At 41.0% G+C, this 18,045-nt stretch overlaps 1 protein-coding gene across 1 annotated transcript; it reads right to left on the bottom strand.

Annotated features, from left to right (window-relative positions):
• Positions 1 to 12,399: 12,399 nt before the first annotated feature.
• On the bottom strand, positions 12,400 to 13,654 carry LOC109738860 (protein PHOSPHATE-INDUCED 1). The gene has a single exon (XM_020297964.4). The coding sequence runs from the start codon at positions 13,556 to 13,558 to the stop codon at positions 12,593 to 12,595; it is 966 nt and encodes a 321-aa protein (XP_020153553.1). The 5' UTR covers positions 13,559 to 13,654; the 3' UTR covers positions 12,400 to 12,592.
• Between the last annotated feature and the right edge of the window lie 4,391 nt (positions 13,655 to 18,045).

Here is an 18,045-nt window from a genome sequence, read left to right as displayed (position 1 = left end):
TTTGGTAGACCAGTTCCATTGCTGCATCAACTGTACGTCTGGTTGAGGCGGCCGAGTCGCAACTCAGAGGACACACAGTCCTCACCGTATTCCGCTTGAGCTAAGGCCCGCAGACCTCGCCCAATCACTCGTGGTAAGTCTTCAAGGTAGACTTCCAAAACCTTCACAGACTTGTTCACCGGCACACCACAATGACTCTTGGTATACTCAGAACTTGACGCCTAACCCTCTAGAAGAATGACAATCTTCAAAGATAACAAACATCGGATCACACAGATCAATCTCTTCAGTGATGCTCAATCACTTTGGCTCTGGGTTTTTCCTCACTTAGGATTCTCTCAATGTCGTCACAGGATGGGTTGCTCTCAAATGACAAGTGTCAAGTTCTCTCGGAGCAGCCAACCAACAAGTGGTTGTGGGGGCGGCTATTTATAGCTAGGGGAAACCTGACATGAATTGTCATAAATGCTCTTCTCTGATTTGACCATTGTTAGGATAAGGATCCACTCGACAGCTGGCACGCGGCGCAGCAACAGTCAGAATTTGAACTCTCAAATTCGTCGGGGCACTCAATGTCCTCACTTTTAGGCAGATCGCACTGGCGAACTCCTAACTTCTCAACATGACCAAATTCGTCAGCGACCAGATGAACTACGTCACTGTCGCTAGCAAATGCGTCAGCAGTAGTGGAGATTTCCAAAGGCTTCACTCGAAGCGACTTTTGTGTATGGGTTTGAGTAAGTTTGAGCATCACTTTGGAAATGTGATATATGTTTCATCTGGACCCCCTTTAATAGTACAGTTTTTCCTATGACTCAAAGAAGAAGAAAAGAAACTATGAAAACAAAGTCTTCAAGCTTCAAAGTATTCACATCAATTTCTTCAAAGGCCATGCCAATTTCATCACCAAATTCTTCACTTGAAAAAATCAAATTTAGGGGTCGTCTTCCATGTGTTAAACCAAATCTTCAGGGACTCTATCTCCTGTGTATACTCACAAACACATTAGTTCCTCAACCTATTTGTCTTCAATACTCCAAAACCACTAAGGGGGAACTTGATGCACTTACACTTGGGCTACGTGCGGCGGTTCCTCATGTGACTATTCAATGCCTATTCTTACAGTTTAACTAACTCATTGCCTTTAGTTTCTGGAACATGTTGTTAACTTAATCCTATTCACTACAGGTGCATGGAGCTTAATTGGATTACATCACCTTTGTGGTACAGATGTATGCATGAGATAAGTTGGTTTTGGTATGCACATCTGCAATGTTACTATTTAAGTTCCATTCACCAGTGTATCTGTTTTTTTTGTATGCTGGACCACTCATTGCTACACTTGGCAAAAAATTCACATTAGCAGCAAAGCCTAGTAAGGAAGCTTTCGAGGGAGTGCGTGAGGTGAAACGCATCATCACCATCATCCTTCTCTGTCTAGAGCTGGTACGATGTGCACACAGTTTGACGAGAAACATACTTTTGGTGGTAAGGTTGATATGTTTTACAGTTCTATCATCTATGCTTCTGTGCAAAAATGTACCCGCCATTTCATTTTTTTGCTCAGTTCACCAGAACAAATTAACCATCTACTTACAGCCAAAATATTGAAATTTCACTTGATTTACAATGGTCTGCTTTTGTGTTTAATGGATTGAAATGTGCTGAAGATTTAAATTGCAACGCTTTTCACTCCTAACTGAATTGATTATGTACTTTTTGCCTATGTGATTATGCTTAGTTTTGGGTTCACAAGAATTTGGTCTGGAACAAAACTCATTGCATGAAGAAGCATTCGTTGGTTCAAATAACCCAACCACTGCCAAGAGGCAAGTGGCCAGGGCAGCATTCGTGATGACAAGTGGCAGCCATGATGCGCGGCGGCAGGCTCCATTGTTTGGTCCAGGAAAACTCTCTCTTTGGTAAGTCCTTATATTACTTTCGTCACTAAAATTTTCAGTTTTTTTATTTCCTTAGCAACATGCATACCGGATGTTGATGGCGTGCAGAAGAGGAACCATTTTACTAGCAATCAACAGTTTTTCCTATGGGTATCATAGCATAGACTCACTATAGCAGATGCCATTAACCTCCATAGTCCACTATTGCAACTGATGTTCTTGTGAAGCTTTTTATGCATCATTTTGACTGGAAGGTCTTTCTTTTTGGTTCTTTTGGATCAGAAAACATGTAATTCCACTCCTAGATGCTTTTGGGCAGCTTCTTGTTATGTTATTTCTTAAGCTTAGAATAGACTTTATGTAAATGTTGTAAACCACTTGTTGAGTGATTTCATTTAGGCAAGCCCTTCACATGTTGTTGTCTTATACAATGTCGAGCTACTGTGTTATACTAAATTAGTTGTGTCGTTTGTCCAGGCTTCGATGTGTCGGCTTGTTTTTATTTCTCGCTCTTGTGCTTCTCCATCCTTCGCTAGGTATTCTATTGCATTTGCTTGCCCTCCATTTATTTTCCGTGCTATCTGCTACTACTCGGAACAGCGCCTCATATAGCTGTTCTATTTTTCTACCTTCCAATTGAACCATCATGTACTAATTTACAGTCCCAACTATGAGTCATACTTTCCTTTTGTTATTTTATAATTGTCTACCCATCACATGCTGACTATCCTTGCGCCGACTAAATCCCATTAGACCAAAGATAAAACTATATCCTGCCATACTATACTGCCACATTACTTCTTGCAAACCAATTAATATTAACCTCCCTTGTGTTGCTCACAAATATATGGGTCAATATATGCGAATTTAATTAACGTTCATGATCATGTCTATCTATATTTAAGAAAAATACAAATAGAAGGGCGCAGCATCGCGCGCCATCAATGATCTAGTATGTATTAAAAACCTGGCAGCAAAGAGTACACTATAGCTAGTGTACTGTAGGGAACATTTTTTAAAATTTGGGATCATTCTTTTAAATTCCTACATATTTTTTGAAAACACAAACATATCTTCAAACGCGAGCAATTTTTTAAATTCCTGCACATTTTCTGAAACTTTAGGACATTTTTTGAAAACATGAAGATTTTTCGAAATTTTTGAAAACTTTTGGAAACACGAATATATTTTTACTGTAAGAACATTTTTTTAAATTGAAACCTTTTTCTATGATTTCTTAAAAAATAAGATTTTTTTTAGTTTGTGAACTTTTTTGAAACACTAACTTGTTTTGAAAATAAGAATATTTTTAAAATTTCAGATGATTTTTTTTGGAAAATATGAACTACTTTAGAAATTTGGTATTTTTTAAACATGATTGTTTTTAAAAATTTCGGAACAATTTTTTAAGAACATGAACAATTTTTCAAAAAGCGAACAACTTTTGAAATCCCAAACATTCTTGCTAAATTTTTACATCTTCTGCAAGCAAACTTTTTGAAAAATCATGAATATTTTATGAAAAAAGAACCCCATTAAGTAGAAACAAATAGGAAGAAGAAAAACAAGAAATCAGACAGAACCTTCCCGAAGGTTCCATAACCAGGAAAATTTGAAAAGGTAAACGGGTTGGCCACGTTTAAGTTGCTCGCTCCCCTCCCCCTTGCATTTAGATGGTAGTTTGCCGCAATGCGTGGTAGGACTTGCCTTGGTTTGTCTCTTACAGAAAAGCCAGTTAACTCACTACATACCTTAAAGGAGTGGAAAGATCCATCTCCCGTCATCTGTCCCTCCCTTCCACTGGTTTTTTTGTTCCTCCCATCGCATTATTTTTTCCATTCGTCTAACCATGGTTTATATCCCTCTCTTTCTCTCTCTGGTGACTCTTGCCATGAACCTGATGCTCCTTCCTGACCCCCTCCCAAGCAACCTTGTCCATCTCCCTCCCCACTCGACTTGTTTTCCCTCGTCTCCCAGAACCCTAGACGTGACACTGTCGCCAAGGACCATGACCCATATCGCTCGATTACGCCATGACCAACGGCGGCTCCGCCTAGCCCGCACCCGAGGGCATTCTAGGTGTGATGGACAAGCACCGCCGCCATATCCATGGCCAGTGGATCGACCTCCCCGTCATCTTTGTAGGTGTCTCGCCTTTGGGACCAATCTCCATGTTTTCCTCTTAAGCATTGCATGCAGGGTCAAGAAAGACTTCTTCCTACTTGCCTTCATCCAGACTGCTCCCAGGATGGTTGCCTCCCGATCCCGTCCTTTTCATCTCACCGCATCACACCTGGACACTACCTTGCCTCGAGCACGCACGAATCTTACGAGCACCGAGGATGACATTTTGTTCTTCATCATTATTTTAAGTTAGTTTAATTGGTAAGTGCAGCCTTTGAAAAAAAGCATGACATTGAATTGGTTTTCTGTAAATATTGATTCTTTACATTGAATTTGTGTTCTCTAAATTATGATGATTTAGCTTGAGTACACTCGGTAATAAGTTTATTTGGCCTTCATGTGTTATTTGCGAAAAAATATATGGTTCGCGCTTATCATGCTTATTTCGTATGAGAACGAAGTTTTGGTGCCCAGGCTCAGCTGCTTCGGGAATTTTGAACATTTTTTGTATTCGCTAACATTTCTTTAAATTTTGTTTAAATGAAAAAGAAGAGCTCAGAAACAAAAAAGAAACGAAACATAATGAAAAAATAGGCACCCCACTTCTCCACTAGGCAGGCTCAAAGTGCACCATGGGTACGTGTTTACTAGTCTCCCCTCACCCTATGCAGTGACGGGACCTCCTATGTGTCGCTTATTGTTGTGAATTGTTCGAGTTTCACACAGGAGAGTCCCCCACTTGGGCCGACCCACGCGGTTGAAGCGGCACGCAAGCGGTGTAAAAATCCCAAAAAAAAATGGAGCCATTGACAGAAACGAACTCCGATCCTCCACATCCGGACACATGTAGCTAGTGAGTGTTTCTCACTAATAAGAACTGACTGCAGTAGCAGATCCGTTTATTAAAATTTTCTAATATTTTCTTGAAATCTAGATTTTTTTTTCGATTTCTAAACAATATTTGATGAACACGACTTTTTTCTAAAAATTATGAACAAATTTTAAAAACTTGATATGTTTATCAAATTTGTGAATAATTTTTTTTAAATGTCAACATTCTTTTCATTTCCCGAGCAAATTTTCAAAACGGATTTTTTTCAAAACAATTGTGAACAGTTTTTGTAAAACAAGATTTTTTTTAAAACACAATTTCTTGTGATTTTGTGAAAAAAAATCAAAACATGAACTATTTAACTCAATTTTTGAAAAGTGCAACCATTTTTCATATTCCACGAACATTTTTTGTAAACGCAAGTATTTTTAACATTTTTAAAAAGAAATAAGTTTTGAAAGATTTACAAAAATGCAAACATTTTCCAAAAAGAAATGGACATGAAAAAACAAAGAAGAAACAAAATAAACCAATGAGAGTTGGACCGGCACAACTCTCTACACACAGTCTTGACTCTGTGCCACAATGAGCGGCACATAGGGACTTCCTGTGGTACCAAAAAGTACCAAGGACCTCTCGCTTGGGCATTTCCTATTTCCGCGGCTATGGACGCGAGAACTTTTAGGGCTACGGACGCGAGAACTATAGCTAACTTATAGGCACAGCAGCCTCCGTTTGACTGCAAGGTTTTCTTCCACACGACCATACTAGCCCGAGCGATTTAGATTCTTTTTTTTCACTACTTTTTTTTATCTAAGGCGCTCCCTCGTGGTTGGTTTTTTTCGATCGTTTTTACTGGTTTTGGCCTGGTTTTCTTTGCATTTTTTCTTTTTCTTACTTTTTTTTCTTCGCTGATTTTCTTTATTTTCTCCAGTTTTCTTGGTTTTTTATTTCCTTTACTTCTTTATTGGTTTTCATTAGATTTTTTCCTTTCTTTTTCCTATGTTTTCTTATGATTTCTTTGTTTCTTTCTGGGGCTTTCACTGGTTTTTATTTGTTACTTTTATTTCAGTTTTCTTTGCTATGCCTTGTTTTTACCCTGTTTTACTGTTTCTTTTCCTCTGCAATGGTTTTCTTAGGTTTTTCTTTTTCTTTGGTTTCCTTTGTTTTTTTTTTAGTTTTCGCTACTTTCCCTCATTGTTTTCTTTTTAAAGTTTTCTTCGTTTTCTATGATTTAATCAAATTCTTTGCTTTTTTCCTTGATTTTAATTGGTTCTTTCTTATTTGGTATATTTTTTCCGTTTTAGTTTTCAAAGTTTCCCTTCATTTGGCTTTGTTCTCTCCCGTTTCCTTATTTCACATTTTATTTGTTTTCTTCTTCAGCTTTGGTTGATTTTTTGGTTACTTCACTAGTTTCATTGGATACTTTTCTCTTCAACACATGCCTTTGTTTTTTAGTACACAATGTACATTTTAAAGGTGCACGCAAAACATTTTTGTTGACATTGAACATTTTTTAAACAGACGATGTACATCTTTTTTCCAATACAACTTTTTGAAAACTTGTAATTTAATACATGGTGAACATATTTTGAATACACGCTGGACTGTTTTCTTAATGGCAATAAAAAATCCACATACAATATGCATTTAAAAAATATTAGGAACATTTTTATATACTTTTTTTAATATTTTTAAATAAAGAACAAAAAAATTAAATTACATATTTTGTGATGTACACTTTTAGTTGATATATGTCGTAAATTTTTCATATATATCAAGAACATATTTGATACACGTTTAACATTTTTTAAATACATGAACAATTTTTTATACAAATTGTATATTTTCTGTATACATTTTCCATATACATGATAAAAATAATTTTACACACATTTAACATTTTTAGACGCTTGATTAAAATTTCTCAAATATTTGATTAACATTTTAAAAATACATCATCAACTGTTTTCATACAAATTGTTTATTTTTAATACATTTTTCGTATACATGAGAAACATTTTCTCTATACACATTTAACATGTTTCAATTGCATGATTAGCACTTTGCAAATGTTTATGTATAGTTTTTTTGTAGTATAATAATTTAGAATATTTGGAAGCAAACGGATATAAAAATAGAAATAAAAAAAACGAAAAAAAAGCCGAGTTAATAGAAGGAATAAAATAAGGTGGTGGCCTCCTGAGCGCTGGGTCGGCCAAGTCCAGCCCAGGCGAGGCTGCCTATGTCTCAACAATTATTATTTGCAGCGTGGGTCGCTAATAGCAACCCCAACGCAAACACTCTCCATAACGGCTTCGTTATGGCCCGGTCAATATGCAAACATTTATTAAATTCTATGATTTCAGAAACTTGTTTTGAATACGTGAAGATTTTCTGAATTTGCGAACCTTTTTCAAGTTCGAGAGTAATTTTCTAAATCGGTGAATATTTTCTACAAACTTGTGAATATTTTTTTAAAATTTTTAAAAAATTTTTATTCATAAAGATTTCTTGAATTCACAAACATTTTTTATCTAGGAATATTTTTTGAATTCGTGAACAATTTTGGGAATTTGTGAACATTTTTTAGAAACTCTCAATTCTTTTCAAACTCATGAACATTTTTTGGAATCATGAACATTTCTGGGAATCATGTACCTTTTTTGAATACACGAATAATCTTTGAATACATGATTTTCTTATCCAGAACATTTTTTTCATTCACAATTTTTTTTCTGAATCCACGAACATTTAATGATTTCCCTATGATTTTTCCAAAATCAGGAAAAACAATAATACCTCAACATGTTTTTAAAGATTCACAATATATATTTGTTGTAGGACGCCCAGATCTGTCCAATAGTCCAATTTTCGCTGTAGGCGCACGCCAACGGGCTGGCCCATTCAGAGGCATCTAGTCTAGGGAATTTATATATCACCAAAATTAAAGTACTCCTTTTGGGACACAACATTTTGGCTCTCAGTTGTAGATGCTCCCTCGGGTGAACAAAATTTTACTTTTTTTACTGCTAGATGCTCAGGTCCGTTGTTGTCGTGCAAATTGTCATGGAGTTTGGACATTACAGTAGCTCCCAGCAAAAAAAAGATAAATTTCGGGCTTGTGAAAATAATACTGTTCAGAGCTCATTTTGTCTTTTTTGCCATGAGCTTGTCGAATGCCATTTACCCATGAATTTTTGCACGAATCTGGCACACTCAAGCATCTTGCATACAAAAGAAATCAGATTTTTCTGTATTATTCTCCTTTGATTTTACTGTTTATCAGGTGCACATGAGCCCAGGCTCGGATTGAATTACCACTCCCTTTGTACTAAATCAGCGACACATAATTCGGGACGGAGGGAGTAGACGCATGGAGATGAACTCCCGACCATTGCAGAGGAATAGTAACAACATCACTTAGCAGTCGAAATGGAGACTGAGGTTGCCTAAAACGTAACACTAAATTTGAAAAGAGCAGCGGGTAGATCAATTCCTTAAACAGGTTTTCAACATTTCTTGGAACAAATGTGAAAAATTTTCTTGAAAAAATGTTAATCATGTTTTGAGCTCGTGTACAATTTTTTAAATTCGAAACAAAACATTCAAACCATGGGAAAAAATGAACAAATATTAAACACATGAACAAAATTTTAAAATTACAAAAAAATTATTGAAAAATATTATAATTGCAGAACAGTTTTTAAATATAGATTGAATTTTTTAATATATGATGAATAATTTTTAAAAACAAATTAAACATTTTTATGATATATGCTGAATACTTTTTAAATGCACAGTGAACATGTTTTCGATATACATTGAACCGTTTTGAAGTACACAATAAATATTGTTTAAACACATTGACATTTTCTTAATATAAGGTGAACATTTTCTTAAATATACGATGGCAATTATAAGACACATTAACTCTTGTATAATACACAAAAAATAGTAGAAAACAGAAGAAGTAAACAGAAGAAACACATATTGTTCATCGATTAAATGTTTTAATGAAATAAATAAATGATGAAACATTCTTAGTGTATTAAAGGAAGAAAAAGGAAAGAAAAAGCCAAAGCAACAAAAAAAAACAAACATGGAAGAACCAGAAGGAAAAAATAAATGATAAATGAAAATAAAATGCAATAGAATTAACAAACAAAAAAGCCGAAGCAGCAAATGCGCAGCACGTGCTGTCGCAAATGGCCGGTCTCGTAGTAAGAGCATGATTGATTTGCTACCAAAATTTGGCTAGCCAAATGTTGGCATTGCCAATACCAATATTTGCTAAATAATAATTACTTTATGTAAGATAGGCAAAACAACTTGGTAATCGACCAATTAAATATTGGCATGCCATTTTTTTTGCAACAAACGATTTATTTTTTAGCAAATGTACCAAACCAATTATGTTGTAAGTGAGACATAGGCGCGCCCGGCTATGGATAGCAAGGAAACGCATACTAGGCCAGACCAATTGGCTGTTCCGTCTGTATTTTTCCTCGTCATCTTCTTTTTTGTTTTTAAGTCATTTTTTAGTTCCCTCATTTTTCTCTATTTTTGAGCTTGTTTATAGATTTTTTTAATGTAGTAAGAAAACTAAAAAGCGAAAAATCGAAATAAATGTGCCCCATCTTTTTTCAACTTCTGAACACTTTTCGAATTCTAAAATATTTATCAAATTTTAGTTTTATTGAATGAGTGAATAATTTTGTATTCATGCAAATTTTTTAATTTGTATATGTGGACATTTCCTGAATTCATGGACATTTTCCACATCCGTGAATAATTTTCGAATTTGCAAACATTTTTCGAATATGAGAATATTTTTGAATGCACAAACATTTATAGAATTGCCGAATATTTTTCAAAATTCTGAATAATTTTTCAATTCACAGAATTTTTTCAAATTCACAAACAAAATTCAAACTCATGAGTATTTCTTATATTCAATTTTTTTAAAAAATATGTATCGTGAAGTTCACAAATATTTTAAATTTCTGAACATTTTGTTATTTTGAAAGTATTTGATAGAAAAGAACAAACAAAAAATAACTGAATGACAAACAATGATAAAAAACTGAGAATCATTTTTCAAGAAATAGCAGAGAATAGCACATAACCTTTAGTAGCCTAGTATGCTTATTGGATATGCCCAATTAGCGCCGTCGGGGGCTACTAGGTACGTGATTGGCAGCTATCGAACGCGCAACATGAAATAGGTGAAATCCTTATTTGATGTGCTTAGAGCATCTCTAGACCCCTTAAAACGCATGAAACTGTAAAATAATCGTCAGTTTATAGTTTTATGTAGAAAAAACAATCCGAATAGAACCCGTAAACGACTCTGACCTGTAATTTTTTTAAGGGCTCGGTAAAAAACTTCTCCTGATCCGCAAAAACACAGTTTTCGCGTCCGCTTCTACGGTGCCATGTATCAGGAGAAAGCAGTTGGCGGGAGCCCAACTGCCACGGAAACATCCGCGTTCGCCGTCTGCATCTACCATCCGCGTCGTCCCGCGCGTCCCCGGACACCGCCCACCCGCCACGGTCCCCCGGCCGCCGGCCCCAGCCACTACCCCCCGCTCGAACCGATCCGGCCGCTGCGCTCGCTCCGGCCGTTGCGTCCGCTCAAATCGATTCCTAGCTAGCTAGCTCCTGGATTGATTCAGCTAGCTATGCGGGGGCGGCTTCGTATTTGGTCGTTTGGATTGATTCGAGCTAGCTAGCTTCGTGCGAGTCATCGTGGACATCGGCAGCTTTGTATTTGAACGTTTTATGCGCTGTCCGCCGGCTTCGTAGAAGCGAGCTAGTTGAACATGGACACGGACGAGGAAGAAGAAGACGTGAGGAAAGAATATAAGGACGCTCCCTGTGTGTGGGAGGTGGACTATTCGTCCACGAATCCCAGGACAGACTAGATCTAGCAAATTTAGGCGCTACAACATGAGAGAAGCTAAGCGCTATTAAGGCCCAATAGATCTTTGCTCGGGCGAGCCCAACCCAGCCCAACATATCCTATCCTACATATCTAAATAGATGATTCTCACCCATTGCAACCTCTACCCGTCAAAGAAAAAAATTAATTACAACCTCTTTACCGAAGTTTGATACTGTGAAGAAGGTGTTTTCAAGAGATTTCACTGTAATTACTCATAGGAGTTACTTTGTAATTTTTTGGATTTTAGATCCAAACTAGTATACCTGTAATTGTTATGAGTATGAATAAAATTGCATGTGTTTCTCAAAAACAAATCTAAATAGTTTATCCCACAACACAAGTATCTTTTCTTGCAGGAAAAAGGAAATTGTATATCTCATACAAAGGCTAGCAATCTCCTCTAAGCTACGTCATTCATCCCACAATACAAGATCGTTTTTTAAGTTAGCTTGAAAAACAATCTTATATTCTAGGATGGAGGGAGTAGAACTTAGTTAGCTTGAAAAACGATTTTTTTTTGGAAAAACTTTCAATCTATTTATCTTCAATCATGACAGTACAACGAATACCAGAAATAAAATTACATTCAAATTCGTAGACCACCTACCGATGACTACAAGCACCGAAGCGAGCAGAGGACGCGCCGCCGTCATCGCCCCTCCATCGCCGAAGCCGGGCACAACTTGTTGTAGTAGACAGTGGGGAAGTCGTCGTGCTAAGGCCCCATAGGACCAGCACCCCAGAACAGCAACCGCCGCCGATGAAAAATAACATAGGTCGAAAGGATCCAAACCGAAGACACACGAACGTAGACGAATAACGACAAGATCCGAGCAAATCCACCAAAGATAGATCTGCCGGAGACACACCTCCACACACCCACCAACGATGCTAGACGCACTGCCGGAATGATCTTATATTCTAGAACGGAGGGAGTAGAACCTAAACCACACTACGGCGAGGGAGGGGCGATGAGGGCGGCGCGTCTTCGGCTCGCTTCAGTGTTGGTAGTCGTCGCTAGGCGATCTATGAATCTGGGTGTCATTTTTATTATTTTTGATGTTCGTCGTACTGCCATGATTGAAGATGAATAGATCTGACAGTTTTTCGGAAAAAAAACACAGCAGTGCGTGACATTGTACGCCCGTACCAAGCAAGGGCATCACTCTCTATTTTGGTTGCGGCCGATAAGCTTGACAATAACCTCGCTATCGTTCTCCTACAGCGCCTTGATTTCCTGGATATCATCTCTAGATTTTTTTTTTCTAAAAGACAACCCAGCCAGCAGCATGAAAAAGGAGAGTACTCTCGGTCACACGTGCTGTGACGCGTCACCATAGAAACGTGTGCTACGTGTCACATCGCCACGGACGGGCGCTCTGTTGTCCAGTACGGCAATGTGCAGCGCGGACACGTCGGACCAGAGGGTCGAGAGCTATCCCTCATCGAAGCAGGCATCCCCTTGTCCTCGTCGACGCCGCTCGGAAGATGAGATAAGCTTCACCACCAAGTTCGAGATTAATTCGTTCACTTGCTGCCGCTACCGCACCGTACCGTACGTACGACACAAACAAAATTACCACTAGTATACACTATTTGTGCAGTACAAAGGCTGATTTACATTTTTTATTTAGCATGAGAAGATCCAAACACAAGCTCATATACGAACTATTTACACATATATGCACTACGGTACAGTACTAGTTGTACCCAATACACTCTTGGCTAGACGGGCAGCTAGCGGATTGGACTGACATCACTTGTCGCTACCACTGTGCCGCCGTACTCCTACACCAGCGTGGAGCAGGCCGAGGTGGCGGGGTCGAACAGCGCCGGGAGCAGGTACTTCCTCCCGTGCGCACCGTGGGCGTTGTAGCTCGCTCCGGTGGCGCCGTCCACCAGCAGCTGGCCGGCGTACCCGGGGTACGCGCCCTTGCCGTACACTCCCGGGCACGCCGTCGCGGCCTCCAGCGGCGCCTCGCGCTCCCCCTGGTAGAACCCGTCGCCGAACGGGTTGGTCACCGCGCCGGCCACCATGCTCGCCACGTTGATGATGAGCCCGTCCATGCCCACGTCGCCGTTCGGCGCGGCCAGCGGCGGCGCCTGCGGCCCGTACGCCGGCTGGTGGAACGGCCACGCGCACTGCCCGGCGCACTGCGTCGCCGGGTTGCCGGCCCACACGTAGGCCGTGCCGGACTTGGCGTCCACGGTCCCGTGCCGGCCGCACCGGCTCATGCAGAAGCCCTCCACGCCCACGTCCTGCGCTGTGAGCACCAGCGCGATGCCGCCCTTGGCGGGCCTCGCCTTCGCCGCCAGCGCCGGGAGCTGGGACAGCTTCAGGCTCTTCCCGAGCGAGCACGCCTCGTCGGAGACCTGGCCGGACAGGACCACCCGGGCGGCCTTGGTGGCGCCGGCGCCGTGCTTGCCGACGGCCGCCGCCTTGGAGAGGTACAGCTGGTGGATGCTGCTCCACCACTGGGACACGGACGGCGCCGGGGACGCGCGCGGCGCGGAGGAGAGGGAGAGGAGGAAGTCGGATACGATGGCCTTCTGCGCCGCCGTGAAGCGGCCATACCAGAGGACGGAGACGGGGATGTCGCCGTGCAGCACGGCGCCGTTGTGGTACGTGAGGAGGTTCGGCTTGGGCTGGACCAGGAACATGAGCTTCCTCGTGCTCGTGGTAGCCGACGCGGCTTCCATGCTTGTGGCGAGCGCCATTAGCGCCAGGAGGAGGAGGAGGTTTCTCTTGGCCATTTGGAGAAGAGAGGGGTTTAGATTTGGGAAGAAGGTTTTGCGTACGTGTCCGTGTCGTGTATGGTGCTATTTGTGAGTGTGTGGGAAGCAAGCGGGGATGTGTTTATATAGGGAGCCCGGTGCGAAATGTGAGTGCGCTGCGCATATGCTAAACGAGCCGTTCCCATTGTCCAAGTAATCAGGCTGTTGCCAGCCAACTAGTTGCTTTAACACAAACGCGTGTCCGCTAATGCAGTGACTTACTCACTTGCTTAGTTGCTTAATACAAACGCGTGCGCACTAATGCAGTCACTTACTCACTTCCTTTCTCTGAAAACGTACTGAAACCACCCATTTATAAACGTAAAACAATTCTAAATTTATGCAGTTACTGGTCTAATAAGAGTTAATTTCATTTTTGTATGCATATGTGTCGGTTGGTGATAGATTATATCCAATTTAACAAAAAATCCCTATTTTATTCAATTTAAGCAAATTGCCACTCCCTCTATCTCGAAATTTAAGATATTTTTTCCCATAATTTTAAGATGCAAGCTGAAAAGCATGGTGTGCACATAGTTCGGTTGTCCGCATATTATCTCCCTCCACGATGCACTAATTTGCCCTTCGCGTTTGGTTGTGTGCAATGGCGGAGCTTGAAAGAAACTGTTGGGCTGGCCAAACTAAAGAAGAGCCTGATTTTTTTTAAATTCTAAATCATAAGCATTAGTATATGATGCAAGGTAGATGGAGCGAGCAGATAGACACACACATCAAATACAATTCAACCATGAAGCATCATTAAGTTAGCTAATACAAAACCATGAAGCACCATTAAGTTAGCCAATACAAAACCATGAAGCACCATCAAGTTAGCTAATTCAAGCAAGGGCAATACATTGTCTTCCTCAACTTCAGCTATGTCATCTCTTTTTCTTTTAAATACCTAAATAGTTCTTATCTGAGTCTAATTTCCCCTGCATATGACTACCTAGGTTGCAATTTGCATAAGATCAGACTATTAGTTATCACTAGATGTAATGAACTGAAAAAATCACGCTATTGCTTATCAAATGGGGAATTTGGAGGAAGATTTTAGTTTACTTATGCTGCCTTGTTGGTGTTGTGTGATTTGTCCTACAAAAATTCAGTCGGCGGGCAGGGGGCTCATGCACCAGCGCCTAGCAGGGATGTTGGCAAGACTAAATGTTGGAGCTTTGGAGGAGAGCAGATGCCAGGATGCAGGGAGCTCATGCGTTTGTTGGCGGCACGATGGCGCGACCATGTAGATGTCATCGCCGATGCTCGGGTTAGTGAGGAGGGCAGGAGGCTGGCGACGACGGACGCGAGATTTCGGCAGGCAGCTCGCTCCAGTGGCTGGTGCTCCCTGGACGGCGAGACGACGAGAGAGGATTGCGGATGTCATGCGCCCCCTGTGTGAGATGACTATGAGAGGATGGGTAGGTGGGCTGGCCTACAAAGATGTATACATAATTATTATTTTTGTCAAAATCCTGGGCGGGCAACGACCCAGTTTGGCCGCTACAAAGATCTTGCCCCGGTTGCCCGCTTACTGTTGTGCTGATGTATTGGACGTTGCTTGATCGCATACATCTATCTAAATCTGCTTACCTTGTACCTTATGTGATGTGCTTACCATCTACACCTTACATACGATCATAGCGATCACATCAATAAAACAACACTACAGTCACGACGAATTGGACGATAATGATGAAGTTTTTCATCCCACACAGCCTAAACTGACCATGAGATTTGCCTACTTCAACATTGCTCTTCTACTTGAGGACAAACTTGGAGTAGGCATCATGTGCCTCTGCCTACACTTAAACCTTTAGAAGGAGTTGTCTGTGTCGCGGGTGCAGGTCACTTTTTCTTGGCATGTTTGCCATGAATGTAAATCCCTGGAACCCTCCCTCTATATATCACATACAACCTCGCCTAGCATGACAGAATAGCAACAAGCAAAGGAATACGCAACAGATGGAACCGAAGAAACTTAGGCTTGCATGATCATATACCCAAAAGCATAGCAAGTTCATCCTAACTACTATGGTGTCATCCTATCAGCACATCCAAAAAAGGGTGAGATCCTATGCAAGTTTGATGTTAGCATGAGGGGTTAGTATACTACATCAAAATATACAGGCCAACAATATATTTCAAGTCCTAACTAACACATAATATACGTCGCCACCATCATCATCATCGTCATCGATCATCATGCACGCCATCACCTCCACCACTAGAAACACCACTAGTAGTAGTGCTTGCCCAGTCAGGTCCTAAGCCAGAGCACTTATGGGCGTCTGCCATGGCAACAAACCCAACACCATGTGCCTTGTTGTCCAGTAGACGGCTAAGAGCGGCCATCAGAGCCTCCAGAATGAAGCCACCTTACTCCATGACGACGCTATACAGGTCAGGGTAGACGTCGACCGCCTTGCTCTCCCTAATGGCGATTGCTACCTCCTTGACGGTGTTAGTCATGTTGTTGAAGATGCTCAACTCCTCCATCAGGACGCCCCTCTTCCTCTTCCTATCAAACGCAAGAACATGATCACCACACTTATCAGGACCATCAACGACGATGGGATATGAGTCCTGGGAATCTAAATAGTCTTGTATAAGCTAACCGAGTGGCTCATTGGAGCCCATGCACATGCTTGTCGGTTGCTATCCCAAAGGAGAAGATCTGCTGCAACTGTGAGTAGTTCTGGATGGGCGTGTTTAAGAAATCTGCGTCGTTGGGGTGGTCCTTAGAAAGAAACACAATGTGGGGTTAGTTGTTATTCGCATGTTAGACGGGTTTAAACAAGTGGTATGTGAGCTAACCGCGGTGTGGCCTTGCTATTGCTCTGCCTCCAACATGATCGAGTAGGTGTTTTGATCCCATGACACGCCGCTAAGGTCTTTGAGCTTGGACACTCAGATCCCTCTGGCTCTCCACATTCTGAGGTGATTATAGACCTGGGTTTAGGTGACCTCCTGGCCACACAACTCGAACATTTGCTTGGCAACGGAGTTAAAGTGCACCTTGTTCAAGCCTTTATCAATCCTCGCCCCATTGACTATGATAGCACACATCTTGTTAAGCAAAATGCTGGATAGGAACAACTTCATTTCATCGAGTTCCTCCTCCCGGCCATCTTTGCCTTCTCAGCCTTTATGGTTGTCTTATGTGCAGCATCAACATTGGGTACAACCAGCACATATGTTGTAGGCATCAACATTGATCCCAGAGCTTAACACTTTCTCGTCCTCAAGTAATAGAGTTGGCAAGATAAGCTTATTTTTGTGAACCCTTAAGATTACATTGAAAGCAAAATCCCCAAAGCGTATCCCTACTTTTCATGCAACATGAGTAGTCCTGGCCATCTCCGGCCCGACCTTGTCGGCCCACCCAGGCCCGACCCTAAAATCCAGGGCCTAGGCCCGATGGGCTTGCCCGTGGGCCGGGCTTGGGCCTAAGTTTTGTGCCCACCGGCAGGGCCTGGACGGGCTTGGGCTTGTCATATTGGCATTTTAAGGAAGAGGCCTGGCCCACTACCCTAAGCCCTAAGGGCTTTTCAGGGCTTTTTACCAGATGGGTCGGGCTTGGGCTTGAAAAGTAGGCCCAATGGTAGGGCCTGGGAGGGCATGAGCCTCTGTTTTCTGCGTGGGCTTTTTTAGGCCCGACCCAAGCCCGGCTCGGCCCGGCCCATGGCCAGGTATAAACATGAGAATATGCAATCCTCTCTTTTTTGCCAAGGAGGTGAAGGAGGGACAATTTTTATGTAGTCCACATTTCCATTGCAGAAATCTAGTTTTCGACCGGTTTTTAACTAATTAATTGGGCAATCTGGTTGTCGCTTGATTTTTTTCCTAATTACCAGAAAACCATTTTCTTCTTAATGAATACAGGAATCCTACCACTTTAAAAGAAAGAATCCCACTGCAAAAGGTTTAGAAAGAATGTCAATATTATGTTGGGAAAAAAATGTTTGTATGCGTTAGTCAACCACTCATCTATCTATGCATAGCTGGACACAAGCATATGCCTCATGCTTATTGAGAAAATAGAATAATGATTGAGATTTTAAGAAGTTAAAAATAAATAAAGTGTTTCATCAATGGAGCTGACCATTAGGAAACGGAGAATGTCATGTGATCGATGTTAATGCAAAGTGTTGGAATTGCCCTGCAACTTGAATGCACACAGAGCTACAAATATATAAAAGCTCGCATATAGACTAAGTGGAGGTGCATCCAACTTGCTTTCTCATGACGACTTCGAGCACTTAAGGAAGTTTGTTATCAAAATACACAAATCAAGTTCTATAATGCAAGTTCCCCACTAGTATATATGTGAAAATATGAAGCTCATTAAACTTCCTAATTACAATGCATGAATTAGTGCTACTTTGAAGCAATTTTGTGTATCTAAAAAGAATGATGGTGTTGATCTTTCAATCTATCACTTTTTTTGACACCTCGGTGGCGCATCT

The sequence above is a fragment of the Aegilops tauschii genome, chromosome 7 (assembly GCF_002575655.3).
Source record: "Aegilops tauschii subsp. strangulata cultivar AL8/78 chromosome 7, Aet v6.0, whole genome shotgun sequence".
Lineage (NCBI taxonomy): Eukaryota > Viridiplantae > Streptophyta > Magnoliopsida > Poales > Poaceae > Aegilops > Aegilops tauschii.
This window is presented reverse-complemented; position numbering and strand designations above follow the sequence as displayed.